Source organism: Podarcis vaucheri (assembly GCF_965113315.1).
Source record: "Podarcis vaucheri genome assembly, chromosome: 5".
NCBI classification, from domain to species: Eukaryota; Metazoa; Chordata; class Lepidosauria; order Squamata; family Lacertidae; genus Podarcis; species Podarcis vaucheri.
In genome coordinates, this window is record NC_138763.1 from 58,903,900 (window position 1) to 58,922,732 (window position 18,833).

General features: G+C 40.8%; 1 protein-coding gene across 6 annotated transcripts in view; it reads left to right on the plus strand.

Annotated features, from left to right (window-relative positions):
- The window catches only part of EDRF1 (erythroid differentiation regulatory factor 1), a 43,000-nt gene that overhangs the window by 20,437 nt on the left and 3,730 nt on the right, over positions 1-18,833 (plus strand). For 3 of the 6 annotated variants that reach the window (XM_082222830.1, XM_082222831.1, XM_082222833.1), the window contains 9 exons: positions 4,588-4,788; positions 5,938-6,156; positions 7,558-7,781; positions 9,082-9,240; positions 10,460-10,609; positions 11,161-11,314; positions 11,519-11,634; positions 12,702-12,868; positions 17,185-18,101. In XM_082222830.1, coding sequence (XP_082078956.1) covers positions 4,588-4,788; positions 5,938-6,156; positions 7,558-7,781; positions 9,082-9,240; positions 10,460-10,609; positions 11,161-11,314; positions 11,519-11,634; positions 12,702-12,868; positions 17,185-17,356 — 1,562 coding nt within the window. In that variant the 3' untranslated portion in view covers positions 17,357-18,101. Of the gene's footprint in view, positions 1-4,587; positions 4,789-5,937; positions 6,157-7,557; positions 7,782-9,081; positions 9,241-10,459; positions 10,610-11,160; positions 11,315-11,518; positions 11,635-12,701; positions 12,869-17,184; positions 18,102-18,833 lie in introns of those variants that run through there. The other 3 variants (XM_082222832.1, XM_082222834.1, XR_014219897.1) reach the window with 2 other exon arrangements.

Below are 18,833 nucleotides of genomic sequence, written 5' to 3' on the forward strand. Positions count from 1 at the left end.
CCGGCTGCAGAAGAAGCACCGCCCCTATGGCTCTGTCCGACGCGTCTGTTTCGACCCTCAGCTTTTTTTGTAAATCCACATGTAGAAGTTGTTCGTCAGAGGCGAAGGCCCTTTTCAGTTCCTCAAACGCTCGCTCCGCCTCCCCCGTCCAAACAAACTTCTTTTTGCTGCTGAGACAGTCCGTGATGGGCGCCGTCAGGTGGGCGAAGTTGCGGATGAACTTACGATAAAAGTTTCCAAACCCTAGGAACCTCTGCACATCCTTCTTGGTCTTGGGTGTTTTCCATTCCAGCACCGCTTGAACCTTGCCGGGGTCCATGGCCAACCCTTTGTCTGACAAGCGGTACCCCAGGAATTCCACCTCCTTGGTATGAAACTGACACTTCTCCAGTTTCACCCACAGTCGGTTGGCTTGCAGCCTGCTCAACACTTCTCTGACGTCTCTCACATGTTGCTCCTCATTCTCCGAATACACCAACACGTCATCTAAGAAGGCCACGCAATTCTTGTAGAGCAAAGGCCCCAGTACGTGGTTCATGAAAGCTTGAAAACACGCGGAGCCTGTTTGTAATCCAAAAGGCATAACTAAGTATTCAAATGCCCCCAAAGGGGTGAACATGGTGGTCTTCCATTCATCCCCTTTCCTTATACGTATCAGGTTGTACGCCCCCCTTAGGTCCAGCTTTGTAAAAATCTTTCCCTTCCGCACCCTGGTCAAAATATCATCAATCCTGGGCATAGGAAAAGCCGCCGGCTCTGTCACTGCATTTAGGGCCCGAAAGTCACATACCAGCCTCGGCTTGTCCGTGTTTTTTTTGTCCACAAAAAACACTGGGCTACCCCCCGCTGCCTTGGACTCTCTGATGAAGCCCCTCTTCAGGTTCTTGTCAATGAACGCTCGCAACTCCTGCATTTCCCTGTCTGACATGGCATACAACTTGCCTACAGGAAGCTGTGCTCCAGGGAGTAAATTGATCTGGCAATCAAAGGGTCTATGCGGAGGTAGTTGGTCAGCTTCCTTCTCGCTGAACACGTCGCTGAGATCAGCATACTGTGGTGGCACCTTCCCCTTCTCCACTACTTCAGTCCCTGCCAGGGTGGCTTGGGCCCCTGCTGACCCCTTTTCCCCCCTGCAGTGTTCTAAGCAATGTGCGGAACCGAAGGAAACCACTCTTTGATGCCAGCCCACCAGCGGATCATGTAGGGCTAGCCAGCTCATTCCCAAAATAATGGGAGCACCTCCCAAGGTGGCCACATTAAACGCTATCAGTTCTGTGTGCCTTGCCACCCTCATTATCATTGGGATGGTCTGCAAGCTGACTCCTCCTCCCAACAGTTCCCTGCCATCGATCGTGGTCACCTGCAGGGGGTTGCTTAAAGGGATAGTCTGTATCTGGTGTTCAGCAGCAAACTCCTTGCTCATAAAATTGCAGGAGCTGCCTGAGTCCAACAGTGCCTTTATTTTTAGGGGGTGTCCATTTTGCAGCTCTAGCGACACTTCAATCACTAGAGCCGGTCGAGGAGCTTCTGGCACTGGCACTTGGGGAAGGGGCACTTTCACTGCTCTTTGGCCTGGCTGCAGTGCCCTGATGGCAACCAGGCGTTGGCTTTTACCTGCTCCGTTTCTCCCTGCTCTTCCCCCTCAACAGCCCCCACCATTCCTTGCCATTCCTTCCTCTGGGGGCAGACTCTGGCAAAGTGGCCTGGCTGTTGGCAGAGATAGCATTTCCGGGCTCCCTTTCCCTCCTTCTTCGCCCCCTCACTGGGCTTTGAAACTGCGCGCGCGCGGGCTGTTCCGATTTCCATCGGCTCTGCCGGCGGGAAAGCTGGCTCAGGAATGTCTGGAATGCGTAACTCCTTCCAACGTTCCCCTCTCCCTTCCCGCCTCTCCAAGGCTCTTGCCTCCTGGCGCGCTCCAATGGTCAGCGCAGATTTGGTCAGCTGATCCATAGACACCGCCCTGGGGCTCCTGGCCAGCTCGTCTTTCACAGCTGAAGAAAGACCTTCTTCAAATAGCATCTGAATGGGTGCTGCCGATAAATCCCACCCCAATCTGTGAATCAGCATGGTAAATTCAGTCCAGTACTCACGGACAGATCTGCTTCCCTGCTTGCAAGCCATTAACTGTCTGCGCACCGCCCCTTCCTCAATGTCGCTGGAAAACATGATATCCATTGCACGAAAAAATTTCATAGTGTCCTTTAGGATATCGTTGTGCGTTGCCATCAGGGGTCGAACCCAGTCTCGCGCGCCCTTCTCAAGATGCCCAATTACAAAAGCAACTCGAGATTCCTCATCAGGGAACTCATCAAACTGGACATTCAGGGCATATTGCATTTCAGTCCTAAAGGCATGGTAATCCTTGGGGTCCCCCCCAAACTTCTGCACCAATCCTGGTACCTTTCTGGGGAACTGAGTGGTTCTCCCCTTCTTGTCTGCATCTTGAGCCCTCCTCTCCTCGAGCCTCGCCGTCTGCAGCGCCAGTTGGACCTCCAATGCTCGGCATCTTTCTTCCAAGCTTGGATCAGCTCCTCCCCCTGCTCCTCCGGCTCCGGCTGGGTCGCTCATGATGCTTTCTCCTGCACAGGCAGCGTACAGAGACTGTCGGACTGCTATTAGGGGATGATTAGCTGCTTGTGCTTAAAATGGTGCCCCTTCAGAGTTTGTGCGGCCCCACAAACCTCTGTGTGTGACAGAGCTCCTCAGACATGTCTGCTCTAGTCACTGTTAGAGTCCGACAGTGGCTGTTTGCGGAAACGCCTCCAACAAAGAAGTTCCTTAACGGAAACACGTCTCCTGGACTCACGACGTGACAGCTTCCGACGAAGCATGGGTCTCCCTGCAATTGCTTCTGACACCTCCCCACTATTTTCACTGGACGTGTCTCTCACCCCTTTCTCCCCCCTGCTTCCTGCCTGCGCTGCTGCATCTCTCTCAGTATCCCTGAGATCCTCCTCCAGAGACCCCGCGCTCCCCCTGCTGGTCCCTGCTTTGGCTGTTGAGTCTCTCCCAGTCTCTGGGAGCCCTATCACCTCCTTTCCCTCTGATGTCAGTTCCCTGACAGATACAATATAGAATATGAAAAGTGGTCGAAATTATGGAGTTGTGGAATGAAATTCACGGCATGCGTCACGCTTAGAGAAAATTTAGAAAAGATGATGTATAGGTGGTACATCACACCAGCAAAACTAGGAAAAATGTACAAAACAGGAAATAAGGCCTGCTGGAAGTGTAAAATTAAAGAAGGCAATTTCTACCATATGTGGTGGACTTGCGAGGAAATGAAGAAATTTTGGGATCTGATTTATAACGAGTTAAAAAAAATATTTAAATACACTTTCCCTAAAAGACCAGAGGTCTTCCTATTAGGAATAATTGGGGATGAAATTAAAAAAGAAGATAAAACACTATTCCAATATTCGTCAGTAGCGGCTAGAATATTAATTGCACAAAATTGGAAAAGTCCAAATACCCCAACGGTCAGAGATTGGCAAACAAAATTATTTGAATATGTTGAATTAGCAAAAATGACGCAAAAAATTAGAAACCAAAGAAATACAAAGTTTATTAGCGATTGGAAAAAAATTATGGTATATATTGAAGGAAACTATAGAAACTTAAAAACTACAGCAGGTCTGATATAAATCTTATGATGCGCAAACCATTAACAACTCTTAGCTGCAGAAAAAAGAAAGAATTTTTATCAAGAAGCCCGAAATCGGGAGGGAAGGAGGTCAATAGGTGTGTAGAGGAAAGATCTAAATATCTAAAGATATAAAGATTCAAGGAGTAAGACAAGGAACTGTAACAGAAATTGATGCTATTTTTGTGTTATGTATGGATATTTTTTCTTTTTTTTCTTTTCTTTTTTCTGTAACTGTTGTTTTGTTTTTTCTTTTGGTTATTTAAGTGAAATTCAATAAAAAGAAATTTTAAAAAAGCCTTTTTTAAAAGCACACTTCCAGCACATTCCCTCACACTCCGGTATTTTGAATTCATATGTCCTTAGAGAAATTGCAAGGAACATGTGATGCATTTTACCACATTGAATAAAAAGCTGAAAAGAAGAGGTGATATAGCCCCAGAACCTGGGTGTGTAATGTTGCTCTAGCCCAGGGGTAGTCAACTTTTTTATACCTACTGCCCACTAATGCATCTTTCTTGATGGTAAAATTTCCTTAACTCCCACCAGTGCTCGATGGAAGGAGGATTCAGCTTGTGCTGCAGAACCCCCTACTGCCCACCTAGAATCCTGAAACACCCACTAGTGGGTGGTAGGGACCAGGTTGACAACCCCTGCTCTAGCCAATGTACAGTTGCCATTATCATAATATTTGAGAACACAGCTGTGCTTGGTACTGGCAATCTAAGTTGATAAGTTTGAACTTGTATAAATAAGCATGCATACATTAATGCTTCCAGAAGATGATGATGAGGAGGATTTATTGAATTTATATACCATCCTATATCTGGAGGTCTCAGGGCGGTTCACAGAAAAGATCGTACATGTGCACAGTTTCTTTGTGTGGCTTCATATCAAAAAGGCATCCTGTTCACTGGCTTCCTTTCTTACTTCCCTCCAACTAGATACATATTGCTGCCTCTGCACCAACATGCTTTCTGAAGTACTCCTGTTTCTTTGTCAGAGTTTAACTCTTTGTGGTGATATCCAACTAATGCTGGCCCAGAATGCAAACAACAGAGCTGCATATCTTGAAGAGTATAACTATCAAACAAAAGAAGATCAGGAAATACTACATAGTCTTCACAGAGAATCCAGTTGCCAAGGTAATGATTTAGCGTCTGAATTACAGTGTATTCAGCTAATTGGTTCTTTATTTACTCCTGATGTTTATACACCATATTTCACTGTACAGGATTCCAAAGTGGTCTACACAACAATCTGTAAAGCAATACATAAAATAATGCTATGTTTAAAACCAAAGGCTACAGGTGGAACCAAAAAGGTAAAGGTAAAAGCATAAGGGGCATCAACACAGTTGTAGGTTGCGTTGTATATATTTGTAGCATAGTTTTTGGAAGGTCCTGTTCAAAATAGGAGAGAGGTATTTGCAGGTGGAGTCAACATTCTTGGTCAAGATGCTGCTGATCCCATCCTTTCTTCTCCCCTTGCTCTGTCTTCTTAAAAGACATGACAAATGCCCTGGACCAAAATAATATTTGCATAAACTTTAAAATGTATCACACTTGGCAGAGGATGGAGACCCTTGTTGGTTTCATCCATTGGCAGCAGTTTTTGCTAAAGGTCTGTAAGTTACCATGGCATCTAAATACAGACAGTGGTGATAAAACTATACAAGACAAATATAGACAGTGCTGAAGTCCCTGTGGAATGATAGTTTCCACTCTCTGGATGTCCCCTGCTTAAACTACTGAGTACAGGTGTTGGCTTCACAGCTGCAGGGTTCAGACAATTGCTCCACTCCTTTGAGGAATGGGGGTTATGGGGCCAGGTGAGCTAGTCCTGCCCTTGTCACCGTGCCCCATTTTCTGCATGTAAAGAAGTGGGAAGTGGGTAGCAATCCTCTGTACAAGGGCAGTGCTTAACTGTGTTGCCCCACAACTGAACACCTACTCACCCAGAATAGGGCATAGAGAGAATTTTCTTATTTCTAACCATATAGTATCACTTTGCAATGAATGCTTGAGACACTTGTGCAGCAATGTTCTAGACAGTACTCAAAATGAAAACGGCCACCGAAAGGTTTTTTTCGCATTCATAAAATTAAATCAATATAAAGTATTTTTATAACAAAACCATTCATTTTGCAGAGCTTTTAAAAGCTGTAAAGTTCTTTATACACAGATATAATCTCTTGAGTGGCTGTTGTCAATTGTTTCGAATACACTTTTATGGTTCTTTAGAAATAGCGATATAACAAAAATTTACAGTGGTGTGTTAATTTTCTCTTCTAGTATTTTCTTGGGCTACTGACTTGTCTACAGATTTGGAATGCCAGCTTTCAATTAGCTGCAAATGCTATGAGGCAGCTAATGAAATTTTGCTTTTTAGTAATTTAAAAGGGCAGAATCCAGAACAATATACACAAGTGCTGAAGAGAATGGGTAACATCCGAAATGAAATTGGAGTATTTTACATGAACCAAGCTGCTGCTTTACAGAGTGAAAGAGGGGGCAAGTATATTTATCTCTTTCTATTTATCTACACACACACACACACAGAGAGAGAGAGAGAGAGAGAGAGAGTGTTTTCTACTGGTGTTTTAATTTTTGTTAGATGTAGGATTTTTAATGATCTGAAAGAAGACTAGAATTGGAAGATACAGTGAAGATCATGGTTTATTGTGCAGTACAAAGTAAATTCAGTTTTTGGAAACTGCCCTATATATCCTAAAGTTAATTGAGACAAAAGCCCTGCAGTGGAGATGGAACCACTTCCATCACAAGGGACTGGTACAGACTTAACATAACCATTGCCAACCACAGCAAAATGATTGGGAACAGGGGATTGGATCTCCTCCCCCTCCTCCCCTGACACTTTCCTTGAATGCCAAGCTGTGTTCAAATCTAGCTTAATACAGAACTTGCATTAGTGGGTAATCATTACTAATGTTTAGGTTACTCATAGTAATTTATTTAAAAACTGACAAATTTGAACTTTTTTGCTGTGGGGTGGGGTAAACAGATGCAGTGTGTGGCCCTGCAGCCTTGTGCCATCCCTTCATAGGTAAGGGACAGGCTGTATTACATCTGCTCTGGCCTGTACAATTGCTTGGCACTAACACTTGGAATTAATTGAAGATAAGGATTTGAAACATTTTTTCTCTCTAAATTAGTGCTGACATATAAGCTAGAGGCCTAGATTTTGTTTTGTTTTTTTCCAGTCTGTATGCCATAAATATGACCAATAGTGTTTTCAGGTCTACTGTGCAGAAAAGGTAGAAGAGAATATGTACCATAGGGAAGATTCTCATAGAAAATCATATAGGCTAAATGTTTCTTTATAACCAGGCCTTTGGCTGATTAAGCATTCTGTAGGCGTTTTGGTGTGTTTGTGGGAGGTGGGGTTATTGGTTTGCTTTTGTTTTATTATGTATTTTGTATTCTCATTTTGTATTTGTATGCTGTGAACCTTTGGATAAAGGTCAGTATACAAATTTAATAAAGAAGAAGATTTAAAATTGATTTCCCTGTTGAACACTAGTTTCTTCAACAGGATTTTGCTAAATTTGAATATAATTATTTATAGTGGGGGGGACTAAGATCACTTTGTTTTTCAATGTTTTTCAATGCTGGAGTAGTTGGTGAAATATTCTCTTTGGATACACCTTCCCTTTCTGGAGGTAATTGTCCTTATGGGTTCTATAAAATTACATTTAGGTCCTTTAATGTAGCACTTTTTGAGCCACTATAAATAAGATAATACAGTTCTCGCTGGCAGCCATCTTGGAAGCCATATTTCTGAGAAGAAAAACTGTACTTAAATTTCAGAATGGCATTAAAATAGCTAATCCATGGAAGTACACATACTACTGATTTCTTAAAATGTACCTCTTTCTCTTTCTGCTGTTCTAGAGAACAAAACTGTATCTGCAGCAGAACAGCAACTTTGGAAGAAAAGCTTCTCTTGTTTCGAAAAAGGGATTCAAAACTTTGAATCCATTGATGATGCAACCAATGCTGCTCTTCTCTTGTGTAACATGGGAAGATTAATGCGGATTTGTGCTCATGCTCACTGTGCTGCTGCAGTAGACTTCAAAAGAGAATTTTCCCATGAAGAGGCTCTTTATTATAATAAGGTAACAACCACCCCAATCATCTTAAGCTGATTGCAATTCCTAGATGGAAGAGTAGGTCTCTACTGTGATTAGTGGATGCCTAGACATACAGAAATCCTATGTTGCCTTTTTGAAATGAATATTTATTGAGTATTTCTGCCTTGGATTTAGATTATATGTCTATGTAAGTTTAGTTCCAAAAATATAAGAAATGTTTGCATTGGTACCTCAGGTTAAGTACTTAATTTGTTCCGGAGGTCCGTTCTTAACCTGAAACTGTTCTTAACCTGAAGCACCACTTTAGCTAATGGGGCCTCCTGCTGCTGCCATGCCGCCGGAGCACGATTTCTGTTCTGTTCCTGAAGCAAAGTTCTTAACCTGAAGTACTATTTCTGGGTTAGCGGAGTCTGTAACCTGAAGTGTATGTAACCTGAAGCGTATGTAACCCGAGGTACCACTGTACTAGAATAGGGATGAAATAAGCTTTTAAATATCTTCACTCTGAAGATCCATTTCATATTCCTTTTCCACTGGCTCATTTCTACAAGTTACTGCTTGTCTAATCGGTCTACTCATGAGAATAATGTGATGTCAGTTAAGGATCTTACAGAACTCTCAGTGGCAGCTCAGTTGTAATGAGAGGCGGCTATTATGTTCATGCCCTGCTTTCCTAAGGCATCCATGAGAATGCATTGTTGGACTAGATAAGACTTTGGGGTCTAATCCAGCAAGGCTCGTACATTCTTAGCTTTTTTGGTTGTGCTTTTTTGCATGCCCTGTAGCCTTCCTCATGAAAGATGCAGCTAAAACATCTGTGGGTACTCTTATCTGATGTTACTTAATACTTATTTGAGTAATCTGCTAGTGTAAATAGGCAAGTAAATATTCTGAACCGACATGGTCTCACCAAGTTAATCAAAACTTTCTTGTTTAGAATCAAACCCTTGATACTGAGGGGAACAATAGAGACCATGGTTAGTGGACATGTACTTCTCACAGAGTTGTTTTTACTTTTATAAAAGGTACAGCATTGGAGTATAGGAGGTTCAGATTGCAATTGAGTTCATTGGATAATGTATGGAGAATATTCAAATTAGCAGTGAAAATGTTCACTTATCAGTGTACACGCTGCCAGAGGGGCTAAAATACTAGAGTGATAATTATGTTTAATAATAGGTCATATGCTGTTCAATTATTGCAGACACCCTGTATTCAGAATCAATAAGTATTCAGTACCTACTATGCGTCTTGACGTAAATATTAGTAATGAATACAAGCCTGTCAACAACTTATTTTACTATGCAATGATTGAAATCTGTAGGCTGTTGACTACTATCTGAAGGCCTTGAGGTCCCTGGGTGAAAGGGAAGTTCATCCTGCTGTTTGGGATTCTGTCAACTGGGAGCTGTCTACCACCTACTTTACTATGGCAACTCTGCTGCAAGATTATGCTCCCTTATCCAGAAAGGCTCAAGAACAGGTAACTCTGTGTGTGTGTGTGTGTGTGTGTGTGTGTGTGTGTTTTAAGAACTAACCATTCCTGTAGCACTTAAAATAGAAAAAAGGAAGAGTGACTCAGATCCATGTTGAATACAGTGGTACCTCGGGTTAAGTACTTAATTCGTTCTGGAGGTCTGTTCTTAACCTGAAACTGTTCTTAACCTGAAGACCACTTTAGCTAATGGGGCCTCCTGCTCCCGGAGCACAATTTCTGTTCTCATCCTGAAGCAAAGTTCTGAACCCGAGGTACTATTTCTCAGTTAGCGGAGTCTGTAACCTGAAGTGTATGTAACCCAAGGTACCACTGCATAGCATTTGAACCATCATTAGAAAAATTAGGTGATCATGATGATGATTGCTGCAAGAATGGTTTATTTCTTAGCTATATAGGCTTTTTACTTACCTTGAGCAAATACTATTGCATGCATCCCTGTCCTTTCTGAAGCCCACACTCTGGTAGCAGCCATATGTATCTATGATGACAGATCAATGGTAGATTGTGGCATCCTGCATAGTGTTGTACACATGTTAATTATTCTTTGATGATCTCTCGTAGCCGAGTAAGATTGTCTATCATGAATTTGGTCTTAACAGTGTGTCCGTGACTGTAGAGGCCAATTCTGGATCCACGCATCCTTCCACAGTGGAGACATAGGTTCCCAGGCAGGAGTTGATCACTGCGAAGATTTGCCTTCCTCTTAGCATGTTTTTCCCTTTCGTCCTGAGTTTGTGCTTCTTCAAAGTCCATGACGCCTTTGGTAGAGGCTATTCTCCAATTGGAGCACTCGCAGGCCAGTGTTTCCCAATTATCTGTGCTTATACTGCATTTTTTAAGATTTGCCTTGAGAGCATCTTTAAACTTCTTTTGTTGTCTACCGGCATTTTGTTTTCCATTCTTAAGTTGGGAATGGAGTAGTTGCTTTGGAAAATGATAATCAGGCATCCGAACAGCATGATCAGTCCAGTGAAGTTGATGTTGAAGAATCATTGTTTCTACACTGGTGATCTTTGCTTCTTCCAGTACACTGACATTAGTTCACCTGTCTTCCCTGTATAAATGTTATGGGCGTAGGAGCAGTATTTCTTAATTTTTCTTATTCATGAAAATAAATAATGCCAAATACTCTATTTTGAGAAATTCATGTATTGCAAGGTATTACAAATTACAAATTTTGAAAGCTTTTTCCTTTGTGTGTTAGATAGAAAAAGAAGTTAGTGAGTCAATGATGAAATCCTTGAAATATTGTGATGTTGACACAGTGTCTGCACGGCAGCCCCTTTGCCAGTACCGGGCAGCTACAGTTCACCACAGGCTGGCTTCCATGTATCATAGCTGTTTGAGAAACCAGGTATTTGTCCAAAGAGAACCTACAATAATGTGTCTCTGATGGTGCACACTTAATATATATTGGTTAGTATATATCTCTCATGTAAACAGAGGGGCATAGTGTTTTATTTTTTAAGCATAGGTTTGTTACATTTTTTAAAGTGTGAATTTCTGACTTGTTGATTTATGATTGATTTATGGCCACATCAATGTCTGCATGACACTATTGGTTTTTCTAGTAGTTGGTAAACTTCTTTTATTCTCAGTAATTATGCTAGCCTTGATACATCAGCAGTAGCCTCATTGTGTGGTACTCTGGCAGGAAGATGTTACTACATCCAGTAGGTTTCTAAACATATTTAATAGCATGTATATTTTTATAAAAAGAATCTTGTAAAATAGTCACAAGGAGAAATTGATTTCATATGCTTCCTGCTAAATATGTATTTTCTGTAAATATTTAAGCAGTTATGTAGTAAGCATTGTTAAAGGGGGGATATGCTTTACCATAATACATAAAACTATGCTTTTTATTCACCTGAACAAATTTTAAACAATTTTTTTTTGTTAAAGGTTGGTGATGAACATCAGCGGAAACAGCATAGAGTACTAGTAGATCTTCATTACAGTAAAGCTGTGAAGTTTTTTCACCTCCTGAAGGATGTGCCATGTGAGCTTCTTCGCGTACAGCTGGAAAGAGTAGCATTTGCAGAATTTCAGATGGCAAGTAAGTTGAACAGTTGCTCTATTCTGAATAAATATTATCCAAACTTTTTTTTCAAAAATAACTGATGAACAGCAGTTCCCTGGGATGAAACAGAATTTGCTAATTGGTTCACTGGACTTGTCTTAAACTCAAAATATTATTAGACAAAGAATTTGGTAATTGACAAGTACTTAGTATATTAATAACATTCTTATCTACTTCTAGGTCAAAATAGCAGTGCTGGAAAACTAAAGACTTTGTCTGGGGCTTTGGATATAATGATAAAGACCCAGTCTGTGTTTCAGCTCATCAGAAAGGAACTTGTTGCTGAATTTGAACAGGTAAACTACTTATTATTATTACAGTGGTGCCTCGCAAGACGAAAAACTCGCTAGACGAAAGGGTTTTGCGGTTTTTGAGCTGCTTCACAAGACGGATTTCCCTATGGGCTTGCTTCGCAAGACGAAAACGTCTTGCAAGTTTGTTTCCTTTTTCTTAACACCGTTAATACAGTTGCGACTTGACTTCGAGGAGCAACTCATAGAACACGGTGTGGTAGCCTTTTTTGAGGTTTTTGGTGATTTTTGAAGCTTTTCCAAAACCTTTCCGACACCGTGCTTCGCAAGGCGAAAAATTCGCTAGACGAAAAAACTCGCGGAACGAATTAATTTCGTCTTGCGAGGCACCACTGTATTATTATTATTTAGATGTTTGTGGTTCTGTCATGTTACATGATTATTTACACTGGTTTAGAATTGAGTAAAATATATGTGTTTGAATGGTTGTGTTATACTTAATGTCTGTATTTTTAAATACCCCCCAGCAGCTTTTAAAAAATTTCCCTATACAGTGGTGCCCCGCAAGACGAATGCCTCGCAATACAAAAAACTCGCTAGACGAAAGTTTTTTCCGTTCGCGATTTGCCTCGCAAGACGAATTTTCCCTATGGGCTTGCTTCGCAAGACGAAAACGTCTCGCGACTTTTTTTCTTTGACTAAAAACAAAGACATGTTTTGTTTATAAAGTTAATGTATTTTCCCTTAAATTTTTGAACTGCTCTTTACAGTATGTGTGACTTTAAAGAGCAGTTAATAAACTGTTGTTGTACCAAATTTGGCTTTGTTTGGACTTTTTTTGACCATAGGAACACATTAATTGATTTTCAATGCATTCCTATGGGATTTCGTGCTTCGCAAGACGAAAAATTCGCTAGACGACAAAAATTGCGGAACGAATTAATTTCGTCTTGCGGGGCACCACTGTAATTACATAATTACATACGTGTGCTGATACTTAACTCTTTGTTTGTTTGTTTGTTTGTTTGTTTGAGTAAATCTGTATACTACTTTTCAAAACCAAAGATGTTCCCCAAAGCAGCTCACAGTGGTTTTTTGTCCTTTCTGTTTAGAGACTTGAGGATAACAAAAGCAATGTGGAAAGTGTGCCTGCTGAAGACTCATCCACTAGCCTCAATAAGGAGGAAATTGTAAAACTCCTTGGTATATTTGAGTCTCGATTGTCTTTCCTCCTTCTTCAGTCCATCAAACTGCTTACATCAACTAAAAGGAAAGTTGGGTAAGTCAGTATATGGTACTATTTCTCTTAACTTCTTTGCTTTGCATGAATTGTTTTTTATTGCGCTTTGGATCCAAACTATATCATTTACAGAAAGAGAATAGCAATAGCATTGTTCTGCAGAGTTCACTCAGTGCTATAGCAGATGAGGTTTGTAGTAGTACTACATAAACAGACCCATTTGGGGATTTAGTTTTTTGTTCATTTCTTGCACAACCCTGTAGAATGATGTGTAAAAGATTCATTCCTTGAAGAGCATATTGACATCTAGCCAAGAACTTTGTTTTGCCTTTTAAGCCTGTTGTGTATTGCAGGGCTGTCCAGCTTCCAAGAGACTGCAATCTATTCCCACTATAAAAAAACTGCCAGTGATCTACCCAATGGATTGACCAAAGTTGTTTTTTAGGGAGCCAAAGCTGTTGAGCTCCGCCCCCCTTTGCTACATTGGTGAGGGTCCAAAGGCAGACCAGGAGCTAACTCAGACATCCCACAATCATCCAGTATATATCGTGATCGACCTGTAGGACACGCCTGGTGTATTGTATTAATTTTATGTTTGGCGTATTTGGGAAAATGTTTTGTGTATCAGCCTTTCGTGGTGATACCATGTATTCAGTTGGGAATAGAGAAGAATTGGCATTGATGTTTCTGTAGGAAAGGCATTACCATTGCTTATGGTGCCTACAAGGATCAAGCAATCTCTGTTTACCTGCACTTACAATAAGCCTGCAGCTCAGGAGGAGGAGGGAGGAAAAGAGAGTAAATAAAACGCATGCTGTTGCTGTGAGGTAAAGCTCACTCTGTATGTAAGAGCTGGTAGATAGTACAAAATATCTGTTGTTTTTCCCAGCTTTAAGATTATATTATGTTCATAGAGCTAGGCAAAAATAAAATTGGGTTTTGATTTTTATTTGTGCAAGGAAATTGCAAGAGTAACTTGGAGTGCCAGTCACTTACAAATCTATCCACATGGAATTGTTAACTTAGAAAGCTCTGAAGTTGTGTTGGCATGTGTGCTAAATATAGTATAGCAACTACAGTATTCCAAGTGTAAAGAAGCTTCATGGGGCAAGATGATCAATACACGATAGGACAGAGCAATAGCAGAGTGTTTGCTGTGCTTCTCTTTTTTCAGTTTTTGTATTAGAATTCTGAGTCTCCACAAGGTGGCAGTATAAATACAGAAGGCCAAAACGTAGGGTTTTTCCCCCCCAGAGTAGCTCGTTTACTATATAATATGTTAGCACTTGTAATTGTTCATGGTGTAGTATATTGTGCAGATTTGGAAAGGCTAATAATGTCATGGAAAAATATTTAGATTTTTGTGTATTCTATTCTTTGAATTACTAGTAATTCTCTTTAGCTTTTTCTAAAGCCTGGGCGCATCAATCCCAGCTACATCATTTTTAAATATTAATTTTTCAAGCTTTCCAAAAATGACAGCAGAAGGGTGCTGTAGCCATTTCATTGTAGCTGGAGCCGCATCAGAATTGTACTTCTGCCATATCCGTGCTCAGTTTCCTCAACCTCATAATGTTGTCATTTATTATTACCATGTATTTATTTATAGACACAAATATACAACAACAGCATGATCACTAGCACAATTTTCAACAGGGTCACACCCGTTTTTTCCTGGCAAAGCTTGTCATGCAGGGCAACCAAGCCAGTGTTAGTGCAGAACTCATGTCTAAACCCTGGTTGAAATAGAGCCGGACAATTAAGTCTCATCCAAAAGTAGCCACAGAGAATACTGCTCAAAGGATAGGTTTTGCCTGCATGCTATAATTATCCTTTATTAACTGACATTTTATCATCTTCAGTCTCCTTCAGTGGGTATGATGTCATAGTCCTGCCTTTTTATAAATACAAATGAGTTTTTAGATCTTACTCTATTTTAGTTTTATGTTTGTTTATGCTTACTTCTTGTAAAAAAAGAACTAATTAAAGTTCAATAAGTAATGATAAATGATGCTGTTGTATAGTATCCCTATATATCAACAAGAGCAAGGGCCACTGTAGTAATATTACGGCTGCCAGGGACTGCTGCTCCCTGGGATTATGGTTGGATCTGAGTGTATGGTCACCACTTGTGGTTATGTGTCGGACGCAGGTGGCATTGTGGTCTAAACCACTGAGCCTCTTGGGCTTGCCGATTGGAAGGTCAGTGGTTCGAATCCATGCAACGGGGTGAGCTCCTGTTGCGCAGTCCCAGCTCCTGCCAACCTAGCAGTTCGAAAGAATGCCAGTGCGTAAATAAATACCGCTCTGGTGGGAAGGTAAACAGTGTTTCCATGCGCTGCTCTGGTTTCAGTGTTCCATTGCGCCAGAGGCAGCTTAGTCATGCTGGCCACATGACCCGGAAAAACTGTCTGCAGACAAACGCTGCCTCGGCCTGAAAGTAAGATGAAGCGCTGCAACCCCAGAGTCGCCTTTGAGAGGACTTAACCGTCCAGGGGTCCTTTACCTTTTACCTATGTGTCGGTGCTGGGATATTACCAGCTAGTAATACTGTGGCTCGTATGCTTGAGTTGTTAGGCATTTTGTAGGGGAATTAGCTTAATATTGAATGTGGTGATCCAGTTCACACATGCACACAATCACTCAGGAGTTACTGATTTGCAGCTGAACAGACACTGTATAAAGCATAATTCTAAGGTGCTGTGTGTGATTGTGTGCTCCTCCACAGTTGAATCACAAAGTCACGATGTGATCATTACAGCATGTTTTTAGTCAGTTGATAAAAGAGAGGCATCCCTAATAGAAAAGAGGACACAAAAGGGAAGTAGAACAGAATTGCTATAAAGGACAAAACGCATTGGTATATATAGTCACTGTGCCATGTTGAATGTGTGCTCAGAAAGTTAAATTGGCTTAGAGAGCTAAGGTCACTTTCAACTCCATTGTGAGGCTTCTAATGGCCCCTTTGAGTTAATAATTCTGTAGTGAAAGATCAGGGGTGTAAAGAGGTAAGCCTCGTCAGACATTTGATTGTGTTTTCTCCCCTGCTGCTAAATGTTTGGAATACCTGAAGCTTTTAACTATGAGAATGTAACTGCAGACAAATTGGGGTGGGGGGGGAGAGTGGTATCTCCAGAATGGGGTGTTTAGCTAGGAGGCTTAGATAGTGGGAACTACTAACCAGCTTTATGTATCATTTGGAATGCATCAGTGGAATATCAATGCATAAACCATCTATAATAGAGCAATGCATGGATAAAATAGCTGCTCTCTCAATTATAAAATAACTTTGCTGTTTGGCAATGAAACAGTTTTAAAACACTTATTAAAATAAATACTTAGTTCTGGATATTCTAATAGAATTTATTGGAATTTTAAATTTACTAACTGGTTTGTCTGCATAATAAATAAAGCTGTCAATTCTATTTGCCAAATGTTAGGAATTTAATTGCTTCTTGCTTTCTTGGATCAAAGTATTTCCAGTGGCAATGCTTTCTCTGTATAGTTCTGGATAATGCCAGCTGTGGCAGTTGTTCATTTTTGAGCACATTTTATTAGTGTCTAAAAAGAGATGGAGAACTTGCACTAACAAAAGCAAAAGATCTAAGCTTATTCAACACACCTGAGTTCCTCTGACAATTAGCATTGTGATGAAGCATGATGAAAGAGAAAGGTTTTTCTAAAAAGTATTAATGTAGAGGTACACAGAGGCTGGTGCATACAATGAGCTATTGTGGTGAACCCAAGTAGTTGAAAAATAAGTTGCCATTAAAGGAGAATGTAATAAATGGAAAGATTCAACCGTGACAAAAGTGAGATTCCATTAGTACTCGGAAAGTGTAAGTGTTGCACACTTTTGAGTTGCACTGATGAGAACATGAAAAACAGGATAAATGGTATTTGCTCCAGGTGGAAGGAGGATGAATTGTGGTCCTGCTGTCTCCCAAGGGTTACTGCTCAGCTAAATTCCCCTCTATTTGCTTATAGTACAGGATCTTCCCTTGCACTTAAACCTATTTTCCTATGATAGAGGTAAGGGAAAGAATATGCTAATAGGCCCCTTGTGTCCGCATGATTAAGGAGGATGTGGTAGTGGTAAAAGTCTAAGTGGATAGGTTTTGATCCAACATACTGCAAGCAGAGTTCTGCCACCCCAAAGACAGCTGCTCCTAGGGTAAAGGATGTGACACAAGAGGCTTCATTTGGCAGGGCGAATATGTGTAAATCAGGGGATCTTCTCTTTGCACAAATGTGCATCTCACACACATTATTGCTCTGTTGGAGCCAAGCCATTATCTGCAGACTTTGTTTATGCATCAAGTACTAGATTAACCTAGTTCCCCCCTTTCTTCCAGAGGTAACAGTGAAGAAGAAGAAATTCTTAAGACCAATAAGAATGTTTATTCACTTCTCTTGCGATCAGCAGCAAATAAAAACCTGACTCTGCTAGAAAGAACGGAAGTTGTTTTAAGCTTATTGGAAAAGCTGACTCAGGATAATGAAGGCAATAATCTGGGAATTCAGTGACCCACCTTAATGCTTGTAGATGTTGCAACCATTGAATCAGTGCCTTGCTCAAAAAGGGATTTGTGGTTCTCTTCCATAGATTGCCTGCTTTATTTATATTGTTCCATATTTATAAGTTTGTACAGTTGGAAAATAAAACTATTGTTACCCTTTGAATGCTGTTATGAATTAGCATATATTTTTGTTTTTACACTTCTGGGTTTGTTTTGAAATGCTCAAAGAGAAATGTACAGTTAGTTTATTTAATCTGAAATGTAATGGGCTTTGTATTGTTGCAAAGCAGAATGGTTTTGCTAACACTCTACTCTGTTTCACCAGGGGTGGGGAACATGGGCCCCTACAGCTGTTGTTGGACTCCCAACCCTCAGCATTTGTGACCACTGGCTGCATTGGCTGGGCCTGATGGGAACTGGAGTCCTGTCACATCTCAAAGGCCACAGATTCCCCACCCTTGTGTTACAGCAAAAGTCCCCTTTGCTGTTTCTTTCCACTATGCATTCTCTGCTAAGCAAAACGTCCGTGAAAGGCACATGCCAGCAGTATTAATTAAAACTATAACATTACAATTACAGATTTCTCCAAAAATGTGCCTTTTGCACTTCAATGCAAACACTTAAAATAGACATTACTCTGAGAAATGAAATGGGCTTGTTTGTACCTCACTGTCACTTTTTCAGAAATGTGAATAAACAGTTGTATATTGAAGAAATTTTATTAAAAATTTATCCCAGTGGTCAGCATTTCATTTCTGTTGTCTCATTTTCCTCCCAGAAAACCTCAAAGGTATCAGTGCATACAAAGGTTGCTGTGTTGGTTCTTTTGTTTGTTCTTTTGTAGAGGTTTGTAACACCATCAGGGAACACAAGTTTCTTTTGAAAAGGAATATTGTTCATGCATTGCACAATAATCTCATTCCGCAAATGGCTACCATTTTGCCTAACCAAATATTCCGAGTAACTTGAAAGATTGCTCATTCTTGCTTTTCCACAGAATCACTTTCTGTTGCCTGCTGTGTCTTCTCTTGTGTATGACCGACAGGCTATATTATCTTGTATTATTTATTAGGCATCATATGCAGTGTTCAAAATCGTGACCCTATGGTGTCTTTGCATGCTCTAATTCGGCTCAGATACTCACTGCATGATATGACTGAGCTACCAACCAATAGTTCTCTCATCTTATTCTGAGTCATTTTGACTCATTAGCTTGGATCCTAACTTTTATTTTGCTCTTGGGGTTTGGGGAACCCTTGAGCGGTGTGGAGAGCTGCAGGCAGCCAAGGGAACATGGTTTCTTCTATAAAGGCTACACTATGTTGGTTATTAGCAACCTGATTCTGTAAGCATTTTCTACATAGTAGCTATATAGATATTTCAGTGAATTATATTTTTTAAATTTGCAGCTCCAAAAAGATGTATAGTCCTTATCTGGACCACCTGGAGTGCATTTTAAGCATCACTTCCTTTGGCAGTTTGAT